Source organism: Schistocerca gregaria, chromosome 10 (assembly GCF_023897955.1).
Source record: "Schistocerca gregaria isolate iqSchGreg1 chromosome 10, iqSchGreg1.2, whole genome shotgun sequence".
Lineage (NCBI taxonomy): Eukaryota > Metazoa > Arthropoda > Insecta > Orthoptera > Acrididae > Schistocerca > Schistocerca gregaria.
The window spans coordinates 197,845,362-197,871,884 of record NC_064929.1 but is presented as its reverse complement, the minus strand read 5'-3'; the positions used below and the strand labels follow the sequence as shown (position 1 = coordinate 197,871,884).

At 45.1% G+C, this 26,523-nt stretch overlaps 1 protein-coding gene across 1 annotated transcript in view; it reads right to left on the bottom strand.

The window, feature by feature from the left end:
- Positions 1-26,523, bottom strand: part of LOC126293620 (corticotropin-releasing factor-binding protein) — a 943,223-nt gene that overhangs the window by 268,392 nt on the left and 648,308 nt on the right. The window contains exon 3 of the mRNA XM_049986901.1: positions 6,682-6,805. Coding sequence (XP_049842858.1) covers positions 6,682-6,805 — 124 coding nt within the window. The remainder of the gene's footprint in view (positions 1-6,681; positions 6,806-26,523) is intronic.

The following is a 26,523-nucleotide window of genomic DNA, read 5'->3' as shown; positions in this document are numbered from 1 at the left end:
TACCTCAAAAACAGAAGTCAAGAAGTCATTTGTGAGTCGGAAAAGTCATCATGGAACAACGTGCGCTCTGGAGTTCCCCAAGGCTCCATCCTTGGTCCACTACTCTTCTCACTGTACATTAATGATATTTCTTCAGTGATTCACTCCTGCAACAACCATCTTTATGCTGACGACATCCAACTGTACATAAGTGCAAGCCCCAAGAACATTGCTGACGCAGTAGTGAGTATGAACGTAAATCTTTGGTCTGTTTCTCGATGGGCACAGAACCTAGGTCTGAAACTAAACCCTAAGAAATCCCAGGTCATACTTATATCTCATCCAAAGTTAATCAGCCGGTACTTTCGCGAAACAGTCCCTCAAATACTCCTCAATGGTACCGAACTACCATACGAAAAAACAGTAAAAGACCTTGGAATAATGTTCGATGAACACCTAAACTGGGAAGAACAAAAAGTCACAGCTTGCTGGAAATCGTTCTCCTCCCTACATGCAAAACAAAAATTTAGAAAAATATTTCCAACCCATGTTAAACAAAAATTAGTCCAAACCCTTGTCTTGCCTAATCTTTACTACTGTGGTGTAGTTCAACACGGCACAAATAGTTAAAATTCTACATCCCTTGAGCTAGTGATGAATGCTTGCGTTAGATACGTGTGCAATATTCGGTTGTATGATCATATCAGTCCTTCATACTCCCAGATAGGTTGGAGACGCCCACATAAGGCACGCGATCTCCACTCGATGTGCTTACTTCATTGATTTCTTAGCAACTGGTGCCGCCAATACTTATCTTCTCACATTAAACACCTATCATCATTCCACAATCGCAATACCAGATCGGATACGTCTAGCATCTTGGCTGTACCTTTACATAACACAAAATATTTCTCCGTGTCATTCTCCATCTCAGCCATACGACTATGGAACGCGCTCCCTTGTGATCTGCGTCTTATCCAGAACCACTCAACATTCAAGAGGGAACTCAAAACTTACATATTATGGACAGTATAGCCACCATTGTTGTGCCCCTCTCATCTCTTTCTTTCTCCTCTCCATCACAGCTTCGAATTTTACCATTCTATTTCTCTTCCTCTAACCTATCTACCTCTTATATATCTCTTTCACCCCATTCTATCTTCTTATGTCTCTGCTCGATGAGAATAACTCACAAGCTGCAAGAACATAACGAGAAAATTCCCAACTAACAATAGGACTGACATTCACAAAAGAAAAGTATGTTTACTTTCATATACATAGTTATCACTATTATTATTATTATTATTATTATTATTATTATTATTATTATTATTATCATTATTATTCTTGATTATTATCATTATTATTCTTGACTGTTATAATTATTTTTTGCTTGTTATAATCATCATTGTACTACTGTTCTAATCTCTATTTGTTTCTTTAACATCAATACTGTATAATACGTTATATGTCCTTAATGTTCTGTAGAAACCGTAACTCGTTCAATCTGAGTATGCCTGGTTAGGTGTAAGAGAGGGCCTGAAGGCCCTAATCTTTCCAGGTAAAATAAATGCATAAATAAATAAATAAATAAATAAATAGCCTTTCGCTCCCTGTATTTTACCCCTTCCACCTTCAGAATTTGAAAGAGAGTCTTCCAATCAACATTGTCAAAAGCTTTCTCTAAGTCTACAAATGCTAGAAACGTAGGTTTGCCTTTCCTTACTCTTTCTTCTAAGATAAGTCGTAAGGTCAGTATTGCCTCACGTGTTCCAGTATTTCTACGAAATCCAAACTGGTCTTCCCCGAGGTCGGCTTCTACTGGTTTTTCCATTCGTCTGTAAACAATTCGTGTTAGTATTTTGCAGCTGTGGCTTATTAAACTGATTGTTCGGTAATTTTCACATCTGTCAACATCTGCTTTCTTTGGGGTTGGAATTATTATATTCTTCTTGCAGTCTGAGGGTATTTCGCCTGTTTTATACATCTTGCTCACCAGATGGTAGAGTTTTGTCAGGACTGGCTCTCCCAAGGCCGTCAGTAGTTCCAATGGAATGTTGTCTACTCCGGGGGCCTTGTTTCTACTCAGGTCTTTCAGTACTCTGTCAAACTTTGCACGCAGTATCGTATCTCCCATTTCATTTTCATCTACATCCTCTTCCATTTCCATAATATTGTCATCAAGTACTTCGCCCTTGTATAGACCCTCTATATACTCCTTCCACCTTTCTGATTTCCCTTCTTTGCTTAGAACTGGGTTTCCATCTGAGCTCTTTATGTTCATACAAGTGGTTCTCTTATCTCCAAAGGTCTCCTCGATTTTCCTGTAGGTAGAATCTATCTTACCCCTAGTGAGATAAGCCTCTACATCCTTACATTTGTCGTCTAGCCATCCCTGCTTAGCCATTTTGCACTTCCTGTCCATCTCATTTTTGAGAAGTTTGTATTCCTTTTTGCCTGCTTCATTTATTGCATTTTTATATTTTCTCTTTTCATCAATTAAATTCAATATTTCTTCTGTTACCCAAGGATTGCTACTAGCCCTCGTCTTTTTACCTACTTGATCCTCTGCTGCCTTCATTACGTCATCCCTAAAAGCTACCCATTCTTCTTCTACTGTATTTCTTTCCCCCATTCCTGTCAATTGTTCCCTTATGCTCTCCCTGAAACTCTGTACAACCTCTGGTTCTTTCAGTTTATCCAGGTCCCATCTCCTTAAATTCCCACCTTTTTGCAGTTTCTTCAGTTTTAATCTACAGGTCATAACCAATAGATTGTGGTCAGAGTCCACATTTGCCCATGGAAATGTCTTACAGTTACCTGGTTCCTAAATCTCTGTCTTACCATTATATAATCTATCTGATACCTTTTAGTATCTCCAGGGTTCTTCCGTGTATTCAACCTTCTTTCATGATTCTTAAACCAAGTGTTAGCTATGATTAAGTTGTGCTCTGTGCAAAATTCTACCAGGCGGCTTCATTTCTTAGCCCCAATCCATATCCACCTACTATGTTTCCTTCTCTCCCTTTTCCTACACTCGAATTCCAGTCACCCATGACTATTAAATTTTCGTCACCCTTCACTATCTGAATAATTTCTTTTATTTGATCATACATTTCTTCAATTTCTTCGTCATCTGCAGAGCTAGTTGGCATATAAACTTGTACTACTGTAGTAGGTGTGCAGGCCGCGGTGGTCTCGCGGTTCTAGGCGCGCAGTCCGGAACCGTGCGATTGCTACGGTCGCAGGTTCGAATCCTGCCTCGGGCATGGATGTGTGTGGTGTCCTTAGGTTAGTTAGGTTTAAGTAGTTCTAAGTTCTAGGGGACTGATGACCACAGCAGTTGAGTCCCATAGTGCTCAGAGCCATTTTTTTGTAGTAGGTGTGGGATTCGTATCTATCTTGGTCACAATAATGCGTTCACTATGCTGTTTGTAGTAGCTTACCCGCATTCCTATTTTCCTACTCATTATTAAACCTACTCCTGCATTACCCCTATTTGAGTTTGTGTTTATAGCCCTGTAGTCACCTGACCAAAAGTCTTGTTCCTCCTGCCACCGAACTTCACTAATTCCCACTATATCTAACTTTAACCTATCCATTTCCCTTTTTAAAAGTTAAAAACCGAATTTTGCCGTCCCATGTGGTATGACCTTGGTGGATGGGCTTACATAATTAATAGTGCCAGAACTGTAGAGTGCTGAACTTGGGAGTCGTTTCGCCGTTCGTCAGTAATATGCTCTTCAATTTTCATTTCACCCTGAGCACTGGTTTTCTTTCTACACTGTTTTGAGACTGGAAACCAGTACAGTTTTAGGAAACACCGGTCATGCGAGACACAGCTGTCCCTCTTTGTGCACGATGTACAACAGGCTCTAGATACCGGCTCCAAGGTTGATGCCATATTTGGAACGTTCGACTCAGTTCCGCACTGTCGCTTTCTCCACAAAGTGAGCGCTTACGGTCTATCCGATGACATTTGCGGTTAGATAGAAAGTTTTGTAACAGACGAGGAGCAGTATGTCGTCCTGAAAGGGGTGACTTCAACAGAAACAAGCGTAACTTCAGGTGTGCCCCAGGGCAGCATAATAGGTTCGCTGTTTTTTACGATTCTACATCTACATCTACATCCATACTCCGCAAGCCACCTGACGGTGTGTGGCGGAGGGTACCCTGAGTACCTCTATCGGTTCTCCCTTCTATTCCAGTCTCGTATTGTACGTGGAAAGAAGGATTGTCGGTATGCTTCTGTGTGGGCATAAACGATCTGGTTGATGGTATTTACGGCGGCATTAGACTATTTGCCGATGATGCTGTAGTCTACAGAAAAGTAGTATCACACGAAAGTTGTGAACAAATCAATGAGGATTTGCAGGAAATAAATGCATGGTATAATGACTGGCAGTTATCTCTCAATATTAGTAAGTGTAACCTACTGCGTATAACAAGGCGAAAATCCCCATTAATGTACGAGTACAAAATAAATGCTCAGTCTTCGGAAGCGGTAACATCCGTCAAGTTCGTCGGTGTGACTATTCGAAATGATCTCAAATGGCATGATCAGTTTACACAAGTAACGGGTAAAGCTAACTGTAGATAGCGGCTTATTGGTAGAATGCTGAAGCGATGCAGTCCTTCAACAAAGGAAATAACTTACAATACGCTAGTTCGTCCAGTCTTAGAGTATTGTTCGTCTGTATGGGACCCTTACCAGTTGGCTCTGATTCAAGAGATTGAGAAGGTCCACAGAAGAGTGGGAAGGTTCGTGACTGGTACATTTAACCATCGCGAGGGCGTTACAAATCTCATAGAACGTTTGAAGTGGAACACACGTGCAGATAGACATCGCACTAAACGGAAGGGGCTGCTCACTAAATTCCCAAAACTGATATGCACCGAGGATGTAGAGCATATACTAGGTGATCAAAAAGTCAGTATAAATTTGAAAACTTAATAAAACACGGAATAATGTAGATAGAGGGGTAAAAATTGACACATATGCTTGGAATGACATGGGGTTTTATTAGAACCAAAAAGGAAACAAAGTTCATAAAATGTCCGACAGATGGCGCTGGACAGCAAAACGTCAGTGACTGCCCATGACAATCGTGTATAAAACGAGCTGTAATGAGAGAGAGAATCAGATACGCCAGCAGTCGCAGCATGTTGACGTTATCTGAAAAGGCGCTTTTGGTGAAGCTGTATGATCAGAATGGGAAATGTGTTAGTTCAGCGTTACGATCCTATAGGCATAGGAAGGGGATTCGAACGGGTAAAGGTTCGTTGACAGATGCAGCTGTGGCGAGAATGATTTCGAAGTTCTGAAGCCACGGGTTGTTTAGACGATAGACCCCGTAGTGGCCGACCCAGCACAAGGGGTAATGCTTCTGAGACAGTTCAGGAAGAAATGGAGACTGCAGAGGGTTCGTCTATGCACGGTGAAGTCAGCGCTCGTGCAGTCGCACGTCGAACCGGCATTCCATACACTACTGTTTGGTTGGCACTGAGGCGTACCCTCCGATGCTAACCGTACAAAATCCATCGGCATCGTCAACTGTTACCTGGCCATTTAGTGAAGCGGAGGGAATTTGCAATGAGGGCATTTCAAAAGATGGCGGAAGATGACGATTGGTTGAGTAACGTGTTGAGGACCGATGAAGCTCATTTCACTCTCCGAGGACCTGTCAACGCCCACAACTGCAGAACTTGTGCTGCCGAAAATCCTAGAACTGTCGTGGAAACTCCACTGCACGACGAGAAAGTCACGGTATGTGTTGGATTTACCACATCTACCGTTATCGGGCCTTTTTTCTTCGAGGAAATGCGTGATTTTGGTTTTGTAACTGCTACCGTGATGGGTGAGAGGAACGCCCAAATGTTACAGAATCGCATCATCCCCAGCTTGGCTGATAAACACCTGCTGGAACGTACGATTTTTATGGAGGATGGCGCTCCACCCTATATTGCTAGACGCATGAAAGATCTCTTGCGCGCGTCTTTTGGTGATGATCGTGTGCTTAGCCGCCACTTTCGTCATCCTTGGCCTCCCAGACCTCAGTCCGTGTGATTATTGGCTTTGGGGTTACCTGAAGTCGCAAGTGTATCGTGATCGACAGACTTCTTTAGGGATACTGAAAGACAACATCCGACGCCAATGGCTTACCGTAACTCCCGACATGCTTTACAGTGCTGTTCACAGCATTGTTCCTCAACTACAGCTATTGTTGAGAAATGATGGTGGATATATTGAGCATTTCCTGTAACGAACATCATCTTTACTTTGTCTTACTTTGTTATGCTAATTATTGCTGTTCTGATCAGAAGAAGCGCCATCTGTCGGAAATTTTTTGAACTTCTGTATTTTTTTTTTGGTTGTAATAAAACCCCATGTCATTCCAAGCATGTGTGTCAATTTGTACCTCTCTACATTATTCCGTGATTTATTCAGTTTTCCAATTTATACTGACTTTCTGATCACCCAATTTTATTACCACCAACTTTCAAATTGCGCAATGATCACCATGCAAAGATAAGGCAAATTAGAGCTCGTACTGAGGCGTTCAGACAGTCGTTTTTCCCTCGTATGATCCGTGAGTGGAACAGAGGGGGGAAATATGAGTGGTGAAGCCTGCAGCGGCGAATGAGCGACGTGCAAAATGTAAGCGCGCAGCTTAACGTGAAGCGAGGCGTGGCGCCGTCTACCTTTGATGATGTGGTAGGGTGAGCGCTTGTCCCGGGTGAGGCTCGCAGGGGAATCACCGTCCGGGCCGCCATTGGCTGACGGCAGCACCGACACCAGCGCCGCCAGGCTCCCTGTGGGCGTCGGCTGAAACACATCAGGGAAAAATCAGTCTGTGCCTCAGTGGAGAATATAACACAGAATGAGTCGCTAAAATGAGTTCGTTACAACATGCATTCGGCTCTAGTTTCTAGAAAGCTTCTGACGCCGTACCGCGCAAGCGGCATGCAGTCAAATTGCGGGCTTATGGGATATCGTGCCAGTTACGAGACTGGATTCGTGATTTTCTTTCAGAGTGGTCACTGTTCGTAGTAACTGATGGACAGTCATCAAGAAATTCGTAAGTTACTTCTGGCGTTCCCCGTGGCAATATTATAAGACCCAAGGTAATATTAAAGGCCTGTAAACGATCTAGGACAAAATCTGAACAGCTGTTTTAGGTTCTTTATAGATCATGCTGTCGTTTATCGCGTAGTAAAGTTATCAGAAAATCAAAAACCAATTTCAAAACGATTTAGACAAGATATCTGTACTGTACAAAAATTGGCAGTTGACCCTAAATAATGGAAAGTCTGACGTTGGTTGCTTGAAATAGGGGAAGGGATCAAACAGTGAGGCCATCGGTCCCATCAGATTAGGGAAGGATGGGCGAGGCCGTCGGCTGTGCCCTTTCAAAGGAACCATCCCAGCATTTGCCTGAAGCACTTTAGAGAGATCACCTAAATCAGGATGGCCACACGCAGGTTTGAACCGTCATCCTCCCGAATGTGAGTCCAGTGTGCTAACCACTGCGCCACCTGGCCCGGTAAAACTGTGGGGTCATCCACATGACTGCTAAAGGGAATCCGTTAAACTTCAGTTACACAACTGATCAATGAGATCTAAAGACTGTAAATTCAACTAAATGCCTAGGGACTACAATTAAGAACAACTTAAACTGGAAAGAACACACAGAAATGTTGTCAGGAAGGCGAGCCAAAGAGAGTGATTTATTGGCAGAACACTTAAAAGATGCAACAGATCTACTAAAGAGACTGCCTACATTACGTTTGTCTGTCGTCTATTGGCGTGCTGCTGCTTGGTGTGGGATCCTTGCCATATAAGGTGAAGACCATGTGAGGTGGCACAGTTTTTAGCGCACTGGACTCTCATTCGCGAGGACGACGCTTCAAACCTGCGTCTGGCCATCCTGATTTAGGTTTTGCCTGATTTTCCTAAATCACTTCAGGCAAATGCTGGGATGGTTCCATTGTAAGGGCACGGCCGACTTGACTTCCTGTCCTTCCCCAATCAGATGGGACTGATGACTCGCTGGTTGGTCCATGCCCCCAGATCTACCAACCATATAGGGTTAATGGAGTACATCGAGGATGTTCAACGGAGAGCAGCATGTTTGTTACTATCGAGAAACAGGAGAGAGTGTGTCACTGACATTATATAGGAGTTAGGGTGGACATCATTAAAACAAAGGAATTTTTTCGCTGTGGAGGGGTCGTCTCACGAAATTCCAGTCACCAAATTTCTCCTCGAAATACGAAAGTATTTTGTTGACACTTACCTACATATGGAGAAAGTATCATCGTAATAAAACAAAGGAAATCGGAGCTCGCACGGAAAGATACAGATGTTGCTCGCACGGAAAGATACAGATGTTCGTTTTTCCGTGCGCTGTACGAGAGTGGAATAATAGAGAGTTGTTTTTGTAATTAATGTGTGTCAAATCTTATGGGACTTAACTGCTAAGGCCATCAGTCCCTAAGCTTACTCACTACTTAACCTAAATTATCCTAAGGACAAACACACACACACACACACACACACACACACACACACAGGACTCGAGCCTCCGCCGGGACCATAGAGAATTATTGTGATGGTGGTTCAATGAACCCTCTGTGGAGTCTTAAGTGACAGATTGAGCCGTAGCGTAGTCCGATGGTGGTGATGATGTTGATGATGATGGGTTTTTGGGGCTCAACTGCGCAGTTTTCAGCGCCTGTAGAAATTCCCAACCTTTGCTCGCTTCAATCTCGCCACTTTCATGACTGATGATGAAATGATGAGGACAACAGAAACACCCAGTCATCTCGAGGCAGGTGAAAATACCGGACCCCGCCGGACTCCAACGCGGGACCCCTTCCTCGGGAAGCGAGAACGCGACAGTGAGCTCACGAGCTGCGGACGCTTAAACAGAGGTCAAGGTTAGGCTGAAAGGTGATAATGTGGTTGCGAGCCTACAAAACCAACGAATGTGAATATTAAATGTAGCCGGTGGTAACAGACTGAAGTGTAGCGTAGTCCGATTTTTGCATTGGTGCAGTATTTAATCGGTTGTTATTCAACAACACCGATATATTGGCATGGACGTCCAGCTATCGCGACTGTGTTATTAAGAAGGCAGTTGAGATTAAATTAGCGAGCAACCTTGTAGTCAGGGATGGAGGTTTTTGTTTAATCTCTGCTTGGAATCCTGCTCTCTGCCTTGTCAGAAAACTGAGGGACAGAGTCAGTGTTGCCTCACCTGCTATTTAGTAGTCTCACTATCTATATCACTGACTTTGGTTATCTTTGGTGGCACTTGTGTTCAGTGTGTGTGCGTGTGTTATCTTTCCTGCATTAGTCCCAAAACTGAGGTTTTAAATTTGACTGTACATCGCCTGTGTTGCAGCTTGTGCCTTGAAAACGGCGGGGTGTGCTCCCTCCGAAATATCGGCGGTCGATGTTGATATTACCTGGCTGAATTCCTGTAAGTTGTTTGAAAATTTTATACGCCAGGAGAACCTCAGATCTCATGTATACAGGGTGTCCCTCCAAAGAGTTGCCAGGAGAATTTTCTCTGGTGTTTCGGAAGATATTTGGAGTTTCTTTTTTGTCAGACCAAAGAAATAATACTCATCGCGTATTTCCTGTGACGTCCAGTCTCGATGGAAAGAGTCGGTTTGTTTCCGGTTAAAACAAAACAAAAAAAAAAGAACCATTAAGCGGAATTCTACGTGCTCATTCGATGGAGCAGTCCCAAATTAGTCTATTCCGATATTCATTTCATCGATACGTACTGACAGGTCAGTAAAACACGAAGAATAATAAACAATACTCTAGCAACGACAGCACCACCCTGGCCCGCGCGGATGCTACCACTATGCAGCAGCGCTGCTCAGCCGCTGTTGGAGTACTATTTGTTATTCATCGTGTTTTATTGCCGCTGTTAATGCACGCCGATAAAATGAATATCGGAACAGACTAATTCGGGACGCCTTTATCGAATAGGCACGTAAAATACCGCTAAAATTTTTTTGTTTTAACCGGAAGCAAACCGACGCTTTCAGTCTGCACTGGGTGTCGCACGAGAGACCTAATAATCAGTATCTGACTCCAGCTGCACACGGCAAAAAATTGCTACATCACGAAGATGACGTGCTACAGACGCGAAACTTCACAGACAGGAAGAAGATGCTGTGACACGCAAATGATTAGCTTTTCTGAGTATTCACACAAGGTTGGTGGCGACAGCTACAACGTGCTGACACGAAGAAAGTTTCCAACCGATTTCTCATACACACAGTGAAACGTTGTTCTGATGCCTCGTATAAGGAGGACAAAAGCGTATCATCACGTTTCTGACTTTGATAATGGTCAGATTGTAGCCTATCGCGATTGCGGTTTGTCATATCGCGACATTGCTGCTCGCACTGGTCGAAATCTAATGACTGTTAGATCGGTGGGTCCAGAAGGGTAATACGGGACGCCGTGCTGGATCCCAACTGCCTCGTATCACTAGCAGTCGAGGTGACAGGCATCTTATCCTCATGGCTGTAACGGATCGTGCAGCCACGTGTCGGTCCCTGAGTTAACGGACAGGGAAGTTTGCAAGACAACAACCATCTGCACGAACAGTTCGACGACGTTTGCAGCAGCATGGACTATCAGCTCGGAGGCCACGAATGCGGTTACTCTTGACGCTCCATCACAGACAGGAGCGCCCGCGATCGTGTACTCAACGACGAATCTGGGTGCACGAATGGCAAAACGTCATTTTTTCGGATGAATCCAGTTTCTGTTTACAGCATCATGATCCTCGCATCCGTGTTTGGCGACATCGCGGTGAACTCACATTGGAAGCGCGTATTCGTCATCGCCATACTGTCGTATCACCCAGCGTGATAGTGTAGGTTGGCGTTGGTTACACGTCTCGGTCACCTCTTGTTCGCATTGACGGCACTTTGAACGGTGGACGTTACATTTCAGATGTGCTACGACCCGTGGCTCTACCCTTCATTCGATTCCTGCGAAACGCAACATTTCAGCAGGATAATGCACGACCGTATGTTGCAGGTCCTGTACGGGCCTTTCTGGATACAGAAAATGTTCGACTGCTGCCCTGGCCAGCACATTCTGCAGATCTCTCACCAACTGAAAACGTCTGGTCAATGGTGGCCGAGCAACTGGCTCGTCACAATACGCCAGTCACTACTTTCGATGAACTGTGGTATCGTGTTGAAGCTGCATGGGCAGCTGTACCTGTACACGCCATCCTAGCTCTGTTTGACTCAATGCCCAGGCGTATCAAGGCCGTTATTACGGCCAGAGGTGGTTGTTCTGGGTACTGATTCCTCAGGATCTATGCACCCAAATTACGTGAAAATGTAATCACATGTCAGTTCTAGTATATTATATTTGTCCAATGAATATGTGTTTATCATCTGCATTTTTCCTTGGTGTACCAATTTCAATGGCCAGTAGTGTAATTTTTCCTAGTAACGTACACTGTTCTGGTATAAATCTGGCATGCTTTGCGTGTCCCGAATTATGTCCCTTCTGTGCGTTTGCAAGTTTGTGGCTAAGATTAGCTGAAGTCCAGTTTCTACTGAAAAAAATCATGTAGGCTACTTCGTCGTGCTGAGATATTGGGTCGTCGGTAAGATTATTCGTAGAGGTGGACGATTCCATTCGAGTGACGTATGAAGCGCCCTGGTCGTTGCACCGTGAGGAAGAGGAACGTGAGATGAGTTGCATCACGTCCTCGATTCGAAACCCGACTCAGCCGCCAATCTCTGTTCGACGAGTAAAATTTGCATTCTGATACGGAAAACCGATTTTCTGAAGCTGCAGGTTCAGACATGCTCGACACGCTCTCTCAGATGAAGGCTACGGAATCAAATCACGTCCTGGTATCACACGATGAGCAGAACCAGTTCTGCAGTAAGTGCTGTGATGAAGCAGCGTGCAAAGAGATTACGATTGGAAAAGCTCTTTCTGTATACAGATTATCGAGCTGTTCCTAGGCGCATGCACACCATATCCGTTAACAGCGGGTGTCCCAGCTACGACAAGGTTCCCGAACTACAGGGTGTGTCCAAAAGATTCGTCTGATTTTAAAAAAAGACCATACCTTATGTTATTTGGGATATGTGCGTGAACAACGTACTACTGGAAAGAGCAAACTCTCGAGTTTTAAATGTTTCCCGCTTGGTAGCAGCAGTGTGCGCCCACTTCAGTTCTAGTAAAAATGGTGTCGGGACAACAGAAAGCGTCTTGCGTTCTACGTTTTGCGCAGTGCGGGTGAGTAATGACTGTTCAGCATGACTTTCGTACCAGGTATGATGGTCACGAAGTCAATGAAGTTAAGGAATTCTGCTACCTAGGCAGTAAAATGACCAATGACGGACGGAGCAAGGAGGACATAAAAAGCAGACTCGCTATGGCGAAAAAAGGCATTTCTGGCCAAGAGCAGTCTACTAATATCAAATATGGGCCTTAATTTGAGGAAGAAATTTCTGAGGATGTACGTCTGGAGTACAGCATTGTATGTTAGTGAAACATGGACTGTGGGAAAACCGGAACAGAAGGGAATCGAAGCATTTGAGATGTGGTGCTATAGACGAATGTTGAAAATTAGGTGGACTGATAAGGTAAGGAATGAGGAGGTTCTACGCAGAATCGGAGAGGAAAGGAATATGTGGAAAACACTGATAAGGAGAAGGGACAGGATGGTAGGACATCTGCTAAGACATGATGGAATGACTTTCATGGTACTAGAGCGAGCTGCAGAGGGCAAAAACTGTAGAGGAAGACAGAGATTGGAATACGTCAAGCAAATAATTGAGGACATAGGTTGCAAGTGCTACTCTGAGATGAAGAGGTTAGAACAGGAAAGGAATTCGTGGCGGGCCGCATCAAACCAGTCAGTAGACTGATGACCAAAAAAAAGTGGTGTGGATCCTCCTACAGCTCAGAGCATTAGACGATGGCATGAACAGTTCCGAGAAACCGGTTGTTTGTGGAAAGGCAAGTCGCCGGGCCGTCCCCGAGCGTCCAGTTAATGTTTTGAACCTTGAAAAGACGAAATATGAACAACTTCGCGTATTATCGAAATCTTCTACTTCTCCTCAAGACCTATATATATATGTTATATATTAGTTAATTCCCTAAACATTCATTCAAATGATATCGACACTGCGCTAGAGACTGTGGAAACAGTACAAGAAACAGAAAATAACTCAGACGATTTCGTGAGTTTTAGTTCGAACTATGATTTTTGTGTTAATAAATATTTAGAACAAAAATAGAACACTAAACCCAAAGAAAACACGTACAGTAATAGCTTTTAGTCGCAAAAGAAAAAGCTGTAAATTATTTGGTTAAGCGAAGGAGAGAGAAAATGCTTAAACTTAAGCCGTGTGAAAAGCCTGCGAAAAATCTGAGCATGAACTATATAAAGGGAAGAAAGATTTACACGAAGTATGAAATGTGTGCCAAAATGCAACTAAGAAAAGTGTGAAAGAAAAGCTATTCGAAAGATTTAGTACAGTTGGTGAGAGTCAATGCACTCTCGCCATCGGATATCTACGAGAATGGTTGCTCCCAATTGCAAGTGTGATGAACGTTACTAATTTCCAGGCTTCTTCGAACTAGTTCATTTCGCAAAATTACTAAGTATCCCTGAAATAAAGGTGCAGACGTGATGTCCTTAATAAAATAAAACGAGAGAGAAATTCGTATCTGGCAAGAAGACGAACCTCACTGTTATCCCCTAAAGTGCCGTTTATAAAGATAGACAGTCAAGTACCGTTCAAGAACTGTAAGTAAACTGCAATTCATTATTTCGAGCGAAAAAATGCAGGCGCTTCTACAGTCGATGAATGCTGTGATACATTTACACTATGTGATCAAAAGTATCCGGACACCCCCAAAACCATACGTTTTTCATATTAGGTGCATTGTGCTGCCACCTACTGCCAGGTACTCCATATCAGCGACCTCAGTACTCATTAGACATCGTGAGAGAGAAGAATGGGAAGCTTCACGGAACTCACGGACTTCGAGCGTGGTTAGGCGATTGGGTGTCGCCTGTCTCGTACGTCTGTACGTGAGATTTCCACACTCCTAAACATCAATAGGCCCACTGTTTCCGATGTGATAGTGAAGTGGAAACGTGAAGGGACACGTACAGCACAAAATCGTACAGGCCGACCTCGTCTGTTGGCCGACAGAGACCACCGACAGTTGAAGAGGGTCGTAATGTGTAATAGGCAGACGTGTATCCAGACCATCACACAGGAATTCCAAACTGCATCAGGATCCACTGCAAGTACTGTGACAGTTAGGCGGGAGGTGAGAAAACTTGGATATCATGGTCGGGTGGCTGCTCGCAAGCCGCACATCACACCGGTACCAAATGCCAAATGATGCCTCGCTTGGTGTAAGGAGCGTAAACATTGGACGATTGAACAGTGCAGTGAGGAATCACGGTACACGATGTGACGGTCCGACGGCACGGTTTGGGCATGGCGAATGACCGGCGAACGACATCTGCCAGCGTGTGTAGTGCCAATGGTAAAATCTGGAGGCGGTGGTGTTATGGTGTGGTCGTGTTTTTCATAGAGGGGGCTTGCGCGCCTTGTTGTTTCGCTTGGCACTATCACAGCACAGGCCTACACTGATGTTTTGACCACCCTCTTGCTTCCTACAGTTGTAGAGCAATTCGGGTATGCCGATTGCAACTTTGAATACGATCGGGCACCTGTTCATAATGCACGGCCTATGGCGCAGTGGTTACAAGACAATAACATCCCTGACCTGAATCCTACAGAACACTTGACTTCGTGCCAGGCCTCACCGACCGACATAAATATCTCTCCTCTCCTCAGTGCAGCACTCCGTGAAGAATGGGCTGCTATTCCCCAAGATCCGTCCCAGCACCTGATTGAACGTATGCTTGCGAGAGTGGAAGCTGTCGTCAAGGCTAAGTGTGGGCCAACACCATATTGAATTCCAGAATTACCGATCGAGGGCGCTACGAACTTGTAAGTCACTTTCAGCCAGGTGTCCGCATTCTTTTGATCACATAGTGCATATAGAAGAATGCTAGTGATAAATACCAGTGAAATACTGTTTTCGCAATTTTATACCTCTCGTCCATGAACACGAAAGCCTCGACAGTATGCTTCCGATATGGTTGCACTATCGGTCGGAGGATGGCATTTACTTATCGTGCAGCCGTTACGGCGCCTTCCATGACCACCAGCGCGGCGTACGTCGGCCCCATATAATGCCACCCCAAAACAACAAGGAACCACCACCTTGTTGCACTCAGGACTGTGTGTGTAAGGCGTTCAGACTGACCAGGTTGCCTCCAAACACGTCTCCGACGATTGTCTGGTTGAGGCATATGCGATTCTCATCGGTGAAGAGAACGTTACGCCAATCCTGAGCGGTCCGTTGGCCATGCTGTTGGGCCCACCTGTACCGCGCTGCATGGTATCGTGGTTGCAAAGATGGACCTCGCCATGAACGTCGGGAGTGAAGTTGCGCATCATGCAGCCTACATGCGTAACACGACGCCCTGTGGCTGCACGAAAAGCATTATTCAACATGGCGGCGTTGCTGTCAGTGTTCCTCCGAGTCGTAATCCGTAGGTAGCCGTTATGCACTGCTGTAGCAGCCTTTTGGCGGCCTGAGCGAGGCATCTCATCGACAGTTCCTCTCTGTATCTCCTCCATGTCCGAACAACATTGCTTTGGTTCACTCCGAGATGCCCGGACACTTCCCTTGTTGAGAGCGGCAGAGCATTGCAACTTACGTTAGCGAAGCGGGAAGTCATCCGAGTAATATGCATGATACTAATACCTCTACCGATATTGAGAGCAGAATAAAAAATTCGGAGGCCTTAATTCTCAGCAGGTGCACATTAATTAGCAAAAAGGTTGCTGTGCGTTTCAAGGTTACTAACACGTTGCAGGAGTGTAAGCCTTGTCTCCTACCATATACGTCAACGGCTGTGTGCAAGTTTAGCGTAGAGTCCGTGACAAAGTGAGTGTGCCAATTTGAATTTGAACAGTTCTCCAGGCGGGGAATGCTAATGTTTGTAATGTGCGGCGTGCCCACTCATGAAATATTCACGATTCTCGTCTCACTTCCGGTTATCTGAACAGCCTGTCGCTTCACCCACAGCGTATCAGCATGTTGTTTATTCAGTACAGCAGTAGGATCTAGAGCAACGTCCCAGTCAAATTCTCCCCGATTTTAGCCATCGTTTCTGAAGACTTTATTTCAAACGGTCACACGCGTGGCTGTAATGTGTTTCGAAACAGGGGGAACTGTCTGTGGCTAAGTGGTCCAGTACCAGAGCACCCCATACACAGGTCCGTGGGCATACACTAGGAAGCGTCTGTTAATATGAAAAATACCGATTTATAGGGTAGCCTGGCGTCCACATTAAAAGTTGTAGGCCACCCTGTAACTCACTGGGCAGCTCCACTCATAGATAAGAGGCAGGCAATCGCATCACGACTTCTGATACGGGCATGCTTACAAGGGAACCTCCCCATCGCACCCCTATCAGATTTAGTTATATGTTGGTACTTTGAAAAATTGAACACAGATCGATCGAGAAAACAGGAAGAAGTTGTGTGGAACTATGAAAAAAATAAGCAAAATATGCAAACTGAGCAGTCCGTGCGTACGATAGGCAACATGAAGGATACCATGAGCCCAAGAACGCCGTGGTCCCGTGGTTAGCGTGACCAGCTGCGGAACGAGAGGTCCTTGGTTCAAGTCTTCCCTCGAGTGAAAAGTTTAATTTTTTATCTGCCTAGTAACCAGGAGACCACGGTCCGAATCCTGGTCCAGCACAAATTTTCAACTTTCCTCGTTGATTTCAATCAATGATGCTTGGAACCAGTCTCTGTGATTTTTTTGAGCTTTACTTCACTTTAACAGAAACTAGGCATGTCGAGGCAAAACCCCAGCACCACCCACCATCATCCTTCTTTGCGAGAGATTGATTTTTCATCACTATTTTGGGAGTGATTATCACATCCACAAGAAAACCTAAATCGGGCAAGGTAGAAGAATCTTTTGACCCATTCGCCAAATGTAATAGTTAGGTGGGTCGATAACATATTTTTGTCATGTGACGCACATGCTGTCACCACTGTCGTATAGAATGTATCGGACGTGTTTTCCTGTGGAGGCATCGGTTGACCTATGACCTTGCCATCAAATGTTTTCGGTTCCCATTGGAGAGGCACGTCCTTTCGTTAACTAATCGCACGGTGTTGCGGTGCGGTCGCAAAACGCAAACACTAAACTTATTACAGTGAACAGAGACGTCGATGAACGAACGGACAGATCATTACTTTGCGAAAGCAAAGAAAGTAAACTTTTCACTCGAGGGAAGACTTGAAATAGAGACCTCCCGTTCCGCAGCTGCTCACGCTTACCAGGGGACCACGGCGCTCCTGAGCTCACACTCTCCTTTATATTGCCTACCTTGCGCATGGACTACTCAGTTTGTGTATTTTGCTTATTTTTTCATAGTTCCACACAACTTCTTCCTGTTTTCTCGATCGATCTGTGTTCAGGTTTTCAAGGCCTTCCCACTGTGCCAACTTATAACTAAATCTGACGGGGGTGCGATGGGGAGGTTCCCTTGTTAGTAAACTACTGTGGGGTCCAAAGTAAACACAGCTTTGACGATAGCTTTGCGTCATATATGTAATATCTGTTCTTTTGGACATCTCCAAAAGAACACTAACACACACACACACACACACACACACACATTATATATATGCATTTCAATAATTTGTATTAATTTTATGACTTCTTCAGTGGAGATGCACAGCAGGTTCGAACTCTTACAGGAATCGACGAAATGCCGTGAGTAATGACGATGATAGGCAAGGGTCACTATATCTGTAATGTGTACCGCCCGCGGTGGCCTAGCTGTTCTAGGCCCTTCAGTCTGCTACAGTCGCAGGTTCGAATCCTGCCTCGGGCATGGAAGTGTGTGTTGTCCTTAGGTTAGTTAGGTTTAAGCAGTTCTAACTTCTAGGAGGCTGATGACCTCAGATGTTAAGTCCCATAGTGTTCAGAGCCTTTTGAACAATTTCTTTTTTTGTGATGCGTGGATAAGTTGAGAAACCAGGTCTGATGGAGGCGCTCTACAGTAATCCGTGCAGTTGTGATGATCACTCTCTACGGTTGGCTCAGTGGTCAGAGCATCTCCCTACTAACCAGGAGACCTCGATTCGAATCCTGGTCTAGCACAAATTTTCAACTTTCTCCGTCGATTTCAATCAATGATGCTTGGAACCAGTGTCTGTGATTTCTTTGGGCCTTACTTCACTTTGACAGAAACTTAGGCATGTCAAGGCAAAATCCCAGCACCACCGCCATCCTTCTTTGCCAGAGATTAAATTATAGCCCATGCCTCAATGATTTCATCGCTCGATTGGGTCTGTAGAGCTAGCTCAAATTCATACAAATTATGATAATGGATGTACATACTACATATGCACGTGTATGTTTGTATGCGTGTGTGTGTCTACAAGGTGACAGTTACTAAACTCTATGAAATAAAATCGTAATAACTTCCGAACAGTTTTCGTTAGGACCTTCAAACTGCATGGTCGGCCGCGGGATATGATGGGAACTCATATGCACATTATGGTTGGTTTAGTGACGAAGCTCACGTTAATTTGGATGGGTTCGTCAATAAGGAAAACTGGCACATTTCGGGGACTTACAATGCTCACCTTTAATGGGTGATTGGTTAAAATAGCTCTGAGCATTGTGGGACTCAACATCTGAGGTTATCAGTCCCCTAGAACTTAGAACTACTTAAACCTAACCTAACCTAAGGACATCACACACATCCATTCCTGAAGCAGGATTCGAACCTGCGACCGTAGCGGTCGCGCGGTTCCAGACTCAAGCAGCTCGGTCACACCGGCCGGGCAATGGGTGACTGTGTGGTACGCAGTGTCCAGTCACGGAATAATCAGTGTGAAACTCCTGCACGGCATGGTAGCTACCGAACGGTTTTGGAAGATGATTTTATCCCCGTTGTCCAAAGTGACCCTGATATCAACTAGATGCGGTTCCTGCAAGACGGCGCTCGACCCCATCGAACCAGGAGAGTGTGCGATGTCCTGGAGGAGCACTTTGGGGAGTGCATTCTGGCTCTGGGGTACCCAGAGGCCACTGGCATGGGCCTCGATTGACCGCCATATTCTCCGGATCTGAACACATGCGACTTCTTTCTGCGGAGCTATATTAAAGACAAGGTGTTCAGCAATAACCCCACAACCATTATTGAGCTGCGAACAACCATTCAGGAGGTCACCGACAGCATCGACATTCTGGCACGTCAGCGGGTCATGCAGAATTTCGCTATTCGTCTGCGCCACATCATCGCCAGTGATGGCAGACAAGTCGAACATGTCATAACCACAATCCGAATATCTGTAGTGACGTTTACATGTAGAACACGGGAGTTTGTAACTAATTTACATGTCTCGTTACACAGTTCAATAATTGTCACCCTACCCTGTGTGTACCATATAATCTCTTAAAGCAGTGGACTGATTTCAACCAAACTTTGTATACATACTACTTACTGTCCGGAAAGGAACACTATGGGAGTTAGAACCACGCATCTATCAAGGCTATGGAGGTGAAAATGCAATGTAGAGCACAATGCGCGAAAAAAACCATACCTAAGTCATCCAGTATTTGAGAATGGGAGAACCTACAGACTTGCAACAAAATTTACACGAAATTTCAAACCTTAATGAAACCTTTTCTCGCTGACAAACCCCATAATATGATGAAAGAAAAAACGATTATCGCTTACTACCTACAAGTATCAGTATCTCACCTAAACAGAAGAAACAGTGGATAAAACGTGAAGCATAGTATTGTTTCATGAAATAATCCCATATAGCTATAAACTTAAACAAATTATATACCATGCAATGATACTGCATTTAAACAATTTTTAATATAAAGGAACGAAAAACACAAGATGTGAGTTCTGAAAATTAGACATTTGACTTGCCATCATCACATGACCACCAGTTAACTGATGGCTGGTGCTTATCCTGGAAGGTATAAGCTTTGTGGAATGTGCCATCTGCAAGTGGAATTACCTGATCGTGCGCGAGGTGATAGATAAGAAGTTGGCAAAATTTAGTGTAATAACATTTATTTTTCCATAAAACAAGACATAAATTACACTACACAAGTTATAGTTTGAATACCTTGAAGAACTAACAGGTGATCGAATGCTCCACTGGATGTATCCTGGTTGGCAAAGACAGTTTAACTAGGTGATCAATGAGTCAAGAACTTTGGCCCTAAAAAAGTGAATAACGCAAGCTGTATTGATCTGGCGCTGACCATGCTTTGATTGATGAAATCTACTGAAGTTTCTCTACATAGGTGTAGCTGAGAGCAAGTGGCGATTGAGATCTGTACGCCCTGACAATGGCAAAGTGGCAGTACATTACCACCGGCCGTTGTCACCGAGCGGTTCTAGGCGCTTCAGTCTGGAACTGCGAGACCACTACAGTCACAGGTTCGAATCATGCCTCGGGAATGGATATGTGTGACGTCCTTAGGTTAGTTAGGTTTAAGTAGTTCTAAGTTCTAGGGGACTGATGACCTCAGATGTTACGTCTCATAGTGCTCAGAGCCATTTGAAACCAGTACGTTACCCTGTATCTCCTTCGTGTGGCGAAGTGACTTGCAGTTGGCGAGATATGTGCGGCAGAGAAGGTGAGACGTGGAGGCGGCACCTGTGAATCAATCATGGCCACGACAGAAATGCAAAAATCTAACGGTCTAGCGATCAGGTAGACAGACCACAGTTTACTCTCTACTAGAGCCCTGAAATCACAGTAGATGTCAGTGTGTGACACACCCATTCGCTGGTCGTATGAAGGACCAATTTGGCTCACTTATACAACAGAGCACACAAAGGTGCCAAACGCCAAGACTGGTAAGCCAAAAGTAAATAAGTGTGGCCTCGGTGAACGAGTAGTCCAAGATGTTTGAAGTCACACGGGCAGTATAATAAGAACTTCACCTCAGGCTCCCCAGTCTAAACTACTCGCAAGTAAAGTCATTCCCAGGAGAGGGCCCAAGTATCAACCACACATGCCAGAGCTTCGACTAGCTTCTCCCACAAACTGCACGAACACCACCACCTTCACCCTATTTTGAGCAAATGAAAGGGCTCTAGAGGTGCTAAATGCCCCCTCCCACACCACAGCACAAACTCATGTCAAACCAGGACAAGAGCTAAGAAACCTGTGTAACAGCCAATTACTAGCTTTTTTAAGTTTTCACAGAGGGGGAAGAGATGATTTTCTCTAAAGTTGTGTTTCTTCCCATGGCAACAAGCAAACAGATACAATCTCAAATAAACACTCCTGGAAATGGAAAAAAGAACACATTGACACCGGTGTGTCAGACCCACCATACTTGCTCCGAACACTGTCAGAGGGCTGTACAAGCAATGATCACAAGCACGGCACAGCGGACACACCAGGAAGTGCGGTGTTGGCCGTCGAATGGCGCTAGCTGCGCAGCAATTGTGCACCGCCGCCGTCAGTGTCAACCAGTTTGCCGTGGCATACGGAGCTCTATCGCAGTCTTTAACACTGGTAGCATGCCGCGACAGCGTGGACGTGAACCGTATGTGCAGTTGACGGACTTTGAGCGAGGGCGTATAGTGGGCATGCGGGAGGCCGGGTGGACGTACCGCCGAATTGCTCAACACGTGGGGCGTGAGGTCTCCACAGTACATCGATGTTGTCGCCAGTGGTCGGCGGAAGGTGCACGTGCCCGTCGACCTGGGACCGGCCCCCAGCGACGCACGGATGCACGCCAAGACTGTAGGATCCTACGCAGTGCCGTAGGGGACCGCACCGCCACTTCCCAGCAAATTAGGGACACAGTTGCTCCTGGGGTATCGGCGAGGACCATTCGCAACCGTCTCCATGAAGCTGGGCTACGGTCCCGCACACCGTTAGGCCGTCTTCCGCTCACGCCCCAACATCGTGCAGCCCGCCTCCAGTGGTGTCGCGACAGGCGTGAATGGAGGGACGAATGGAGACGTGTCGTCTTCAGCGATGAGAGTCGCTTCTGCCTTGGTGCCAATGACGGTCGTATGCGTGTTTGGCGCCGTGCAGGTGAGCGCCACAATCAGGACTGCATACGACCGAGGCACACAGGGCCAACACCCGGCATCATGGTGTGGGGAGTGATCTCCTACACTGGCCGTACACCTCTGGTGATCGTCGAGGGGACACTGAATAGTGCACGGTACATCCAAACCGTCATCGAACCCATCGTTCTACCATTCCTAGACCGGCAAGGGAACTTGCTGTTCCAACAGGACAATGCACGTCCGCATGTATCCCGTGCCACCCAACGTGGTCTAGAAGGTGTAAGTCAACTACCCTGGCCAGCAAGATCTCCGGATCTGTCCCCCATTGAGCATGTTTGGCACTGGATGAAGCGTCGCCTCACGCGATCTGCACGTCCAGCACAAACGCTGGTCCAACTGAGGCCCCAGGTGGAAATGGTATGGCAAGCCATTCCACAGGACTACATCCAGCATCTCTACGATCGTCTCCATGGGAGAATAGCAGCCTGCATTGCTGCGAAAGGTGGATATACACTGTACTAGTGCCGACATTGTGCATGTTCTGTTGCCTGTGTCTATGTGCCTGTGGTTCTGTCAGTGTGATCATGTGATGTATCTGACCCCAGGAATGTGTCAATAAAGTTTCCCCTTCCTGGGACAATGAATTCACGGTGTTACTATTTCAATTTCTAGGAGTGTATTTATGTAAATGGCCTGTGCCTTGGAGCATGTTAGTTCTAGCTATGTGGTGTAATAAAGATTCTATCTCTAAATGTTTATCAGATGCTGGAGTTTTCTTATACAACAGATTTTTATTGTGTGTGGCTCTGAACCCAATGCCTAGTTCATGACTCCACTGGGCAGATGCGTTCCTGCAGACCGTCGCCCCTGCTTGGGCTTCTGCTAGCATTGTGGCAGGTGGCGTCGCATTGTTCTGCTGTTGGCCTGTCTTGATGAAGGGCTGCCCTGTACGGCTGCGGGCTGGTCCGTCTATATTTACTAAGGGATGGGCTTGCCACCAATTGCTTTCACTCCCAACAAGCCATTTCTATAAGCTAAGAATTATAAAAATACCTCATGCTTTTAGTGCCCTATGAGGCTCCATCAACGTCTGCTCAGGCTGTTAACTTTCTAGAGTCTCACTCAAGGTGTGCCATGTTGTAATAAAATCATTTAATAATTTTCTGTACGTGAAAAATAGGTGAGAGAGTAACTTGTCCTCTCTCAGAGTCATCTGGGTGCACAGTGATGATGACTGGTGCGTTGGAAGAGTCTACAATACCATCAGTCAATGGCAGCACCTTCCTTCTAAACCAACAACTCTGTCAATCAGTCGGGCTTTCCACCTCTGTCTGTACACTTAGTAAAAGAAAAAATTCTCTGCCTATCTTCAGTCAGAGTGCTCTGCTGACTACAGCAGTCTGTAAAATCGTTGTCGCCTGGAGATGTATGTGACTGGTCTATTCGCCTTCTTCACACTGTGGCTGGTCTTCAGTTCAGGAAGTACAGGTATAGGCTGGGATTTAATACTGGGCCGCGACTGCCGCGATGCAGTTGTGTTACCTGCGTAATAGTGTTCGCCCTATGATTATTCAGCAAGGACTATATGGACGCTGAGTCCTTCTCCACTGGTCCAGCCACTTAGACGCAGACCAATACTTCTCAGTCAGGCGGTACTACCAAATACCACACAACGCGAAGGAGAGTCAAGCCAGAATTGAGACACAAAACACGTCGAAGCATTCGTATCAGAGTTGGTAGTTCGGGGTTCGCACGCAAGTTGCGTTGCAGCTGCGGCAGTGGGCGGAGTAAAAAGCAGTACAAAGGGTCATAATGGTGTCCGATGCTCACAACACGTAACTTTGTAGTTGCTTTGCGCCAGTGGACAAACAGCTGTAGCTAAACGTAATTTCAACCATCTAACTTCCAGGCTCAATATCGAAGTCAAAATGTGATTCCTGCAACATGTCTGCATCATACTTCACAAGCCAACTAACGGTGCTTGGCTGAGGATACTAACTGATCCTCCTCTCCTCTTTTCAAAAAAACTTATCCATATTTTGTGGCTATAAATGTGATTGTTTTTAATACGCTGGTAGTTTGACTAAAAACGCCTTCAGTCACGATTTTTTCCGTATTTTTGTTGAATTTCAGGACGCATTTCGGGCGCTGTGGGTCGACCTTCAAGTGTAAATCTACTACTAAATGATTTACATTTGGTCTTCCTAACTCACAGAAAATGTAAATTCTGTATTAGATGATTTGCACCTGAAGATGGACCCATTGTGTCCGAAATGCGTCGTGTAATTTCATGATGGAAGGAGTTTTCATTCAATTTCTTGTGATTCACCCTTCCTGAAAAAATGGTTCAAATGGCTCTGAGCACTATGGGACTTAACATCTGAGGTCATCAGTCCCCTAGAACTTTTAACTACTTAAACCTAACTAACCTAAGTACATCACACACATCCATGCCCGAGGCAGGATTCGAACCTGCGACCGTAGCGGTCACGCGGTTCCAGACTGAAGCGCCTAGAACCGCTCGGCCACATCGGACGGCCCCCTTCCTTATTCGGATCGTAAATGACGCTTGAGAAGAATCGCGCCGACTAAACGATCCCGCGGCGAAACGCGACCTCCGTCATTAGATCTTCTCTGGAGGAGGAGGAGGAGATTACTGTTTAACGTCCCGTCAACAACGAGGTCATTAGAGACGGAGCACAAGCTCGGATTAGGGAAGGATGCGGAAGGAAATCAGCCGTGCCCTTTCTAAGGAACCATCCCGGCATTTGCCTGAAGCGATTTAGGGAAATCACGGAATACCTAAATCAGGATGGCCGGACGCGGGAATGAACCGTCGTCCTGCCGATGGATCTTCTCTGTCTCGTGTATCAGTCCTACCTGACAAGGATGCCAGACTGATGGACAATACTCAATAATCAGTCGAACAAGCGGCCTGTAAGAAACTTCCTTTGTGGCTGAGTTAAGATTCTTGCTTTGGATTACATTCTAGCGTCTGCTTTTCCTACTATTTGTTTTACTTTAGCGTTCCACTTAAGGTAGCTCTGGATAGTTATACGGGTTGTTCAAAAAGTCTCTCCGCAATGCCTTAAGATTGTTAGACGCGCGTGCCGTATGCCGCAGTGAATATACCGAAATTAAACTTAGTGAAAAGCAAGTGGTTAATTTATTGAATATTCATTTTTAGTTACAAATTTTCACGTTAAATGTTGAGAGTGTTCCCCCTGTTGTTGAATACACAATTCAATTCGTCTAACCATGTTTCCAAAAACAAGCTGTAACATTTCTTCTGTAACGGAGGCAGTGAAAGTGGATATTGCAGTTTTCAGTTCATCGATGGCTTTTGGACGGTTTTTATAGACAGTTGCTTTCGCAGCACCCCAGAAGCAAAAGTCAGGTGGTGTTAGGTCAGGCGATCGTGTAGGCCAAAGTCCCTGTGAAATTATGCGATCACTAAAAACGTCAGCAAACAGTGACATTGAGACGCGAGCTGTATGCGCGGTTTCACCATCAGTATAAAATAACCGCTCAGTATTTCACTTGACACAAGTTCTCCTACGAATGGGTACAGAATAACACTGCATTATCGTTGTGCGTTTATTGTTTCGTTGAAAAATATGGGACCCACAATCCGACGTCTAGAAATTGCATTCTATTTTCACAGAATTACGTGGTTCCTCATGAATACACGATGGATTTGCAGTACTCCACAGACAAGAATTTTGCGAGTTCATGTACCCGGATAAATGAAACCACACCTCGTCAGTGAAAAACGTTTTATTAAGAATATCCCTTCTATTTTTTGAACGAAATTTTTGAACCATTGACAATAATGCTGTCTCTTGCCATGATCAGTATTTTTCGGTTCTTGCACAACTCTCACTTTCTATGGGAAAAGTTCTAATGTTTTTCCTTACAGCTGTGTGGGCCGTTCCGACACTAACATCGATTTCCTGGGGAAGTTTTCTTATTGACTTGTTCGGACTCAGACATTTTATCCTGAGACAAAACGCTAGAACGACCACTTCTCGGTGCATCTGTCACTGAACCCGTACGTCGAAATTCGTTACTCAAATCTCGTACAGTATCGCGATGTGGGAGTGTTGTCTCCGAGAAAACTGAATTAAATATTTGACGAACTGAAAGTGTGTATTTACCGCCAGCTTTGAACACTTGTTCGACTAAAAACACACTTACTTCAATGATTAGCATTTTAACAGTGACAAAAACGAAACAAACGAACAAAGGAACTGAACTTAAACGTCCACGCCAACACGTAACAACACACACCAACGATGCTACTGACGCTGGCTGAGATAAACGAAACAGTGGCATGTTGGGAGAGTCC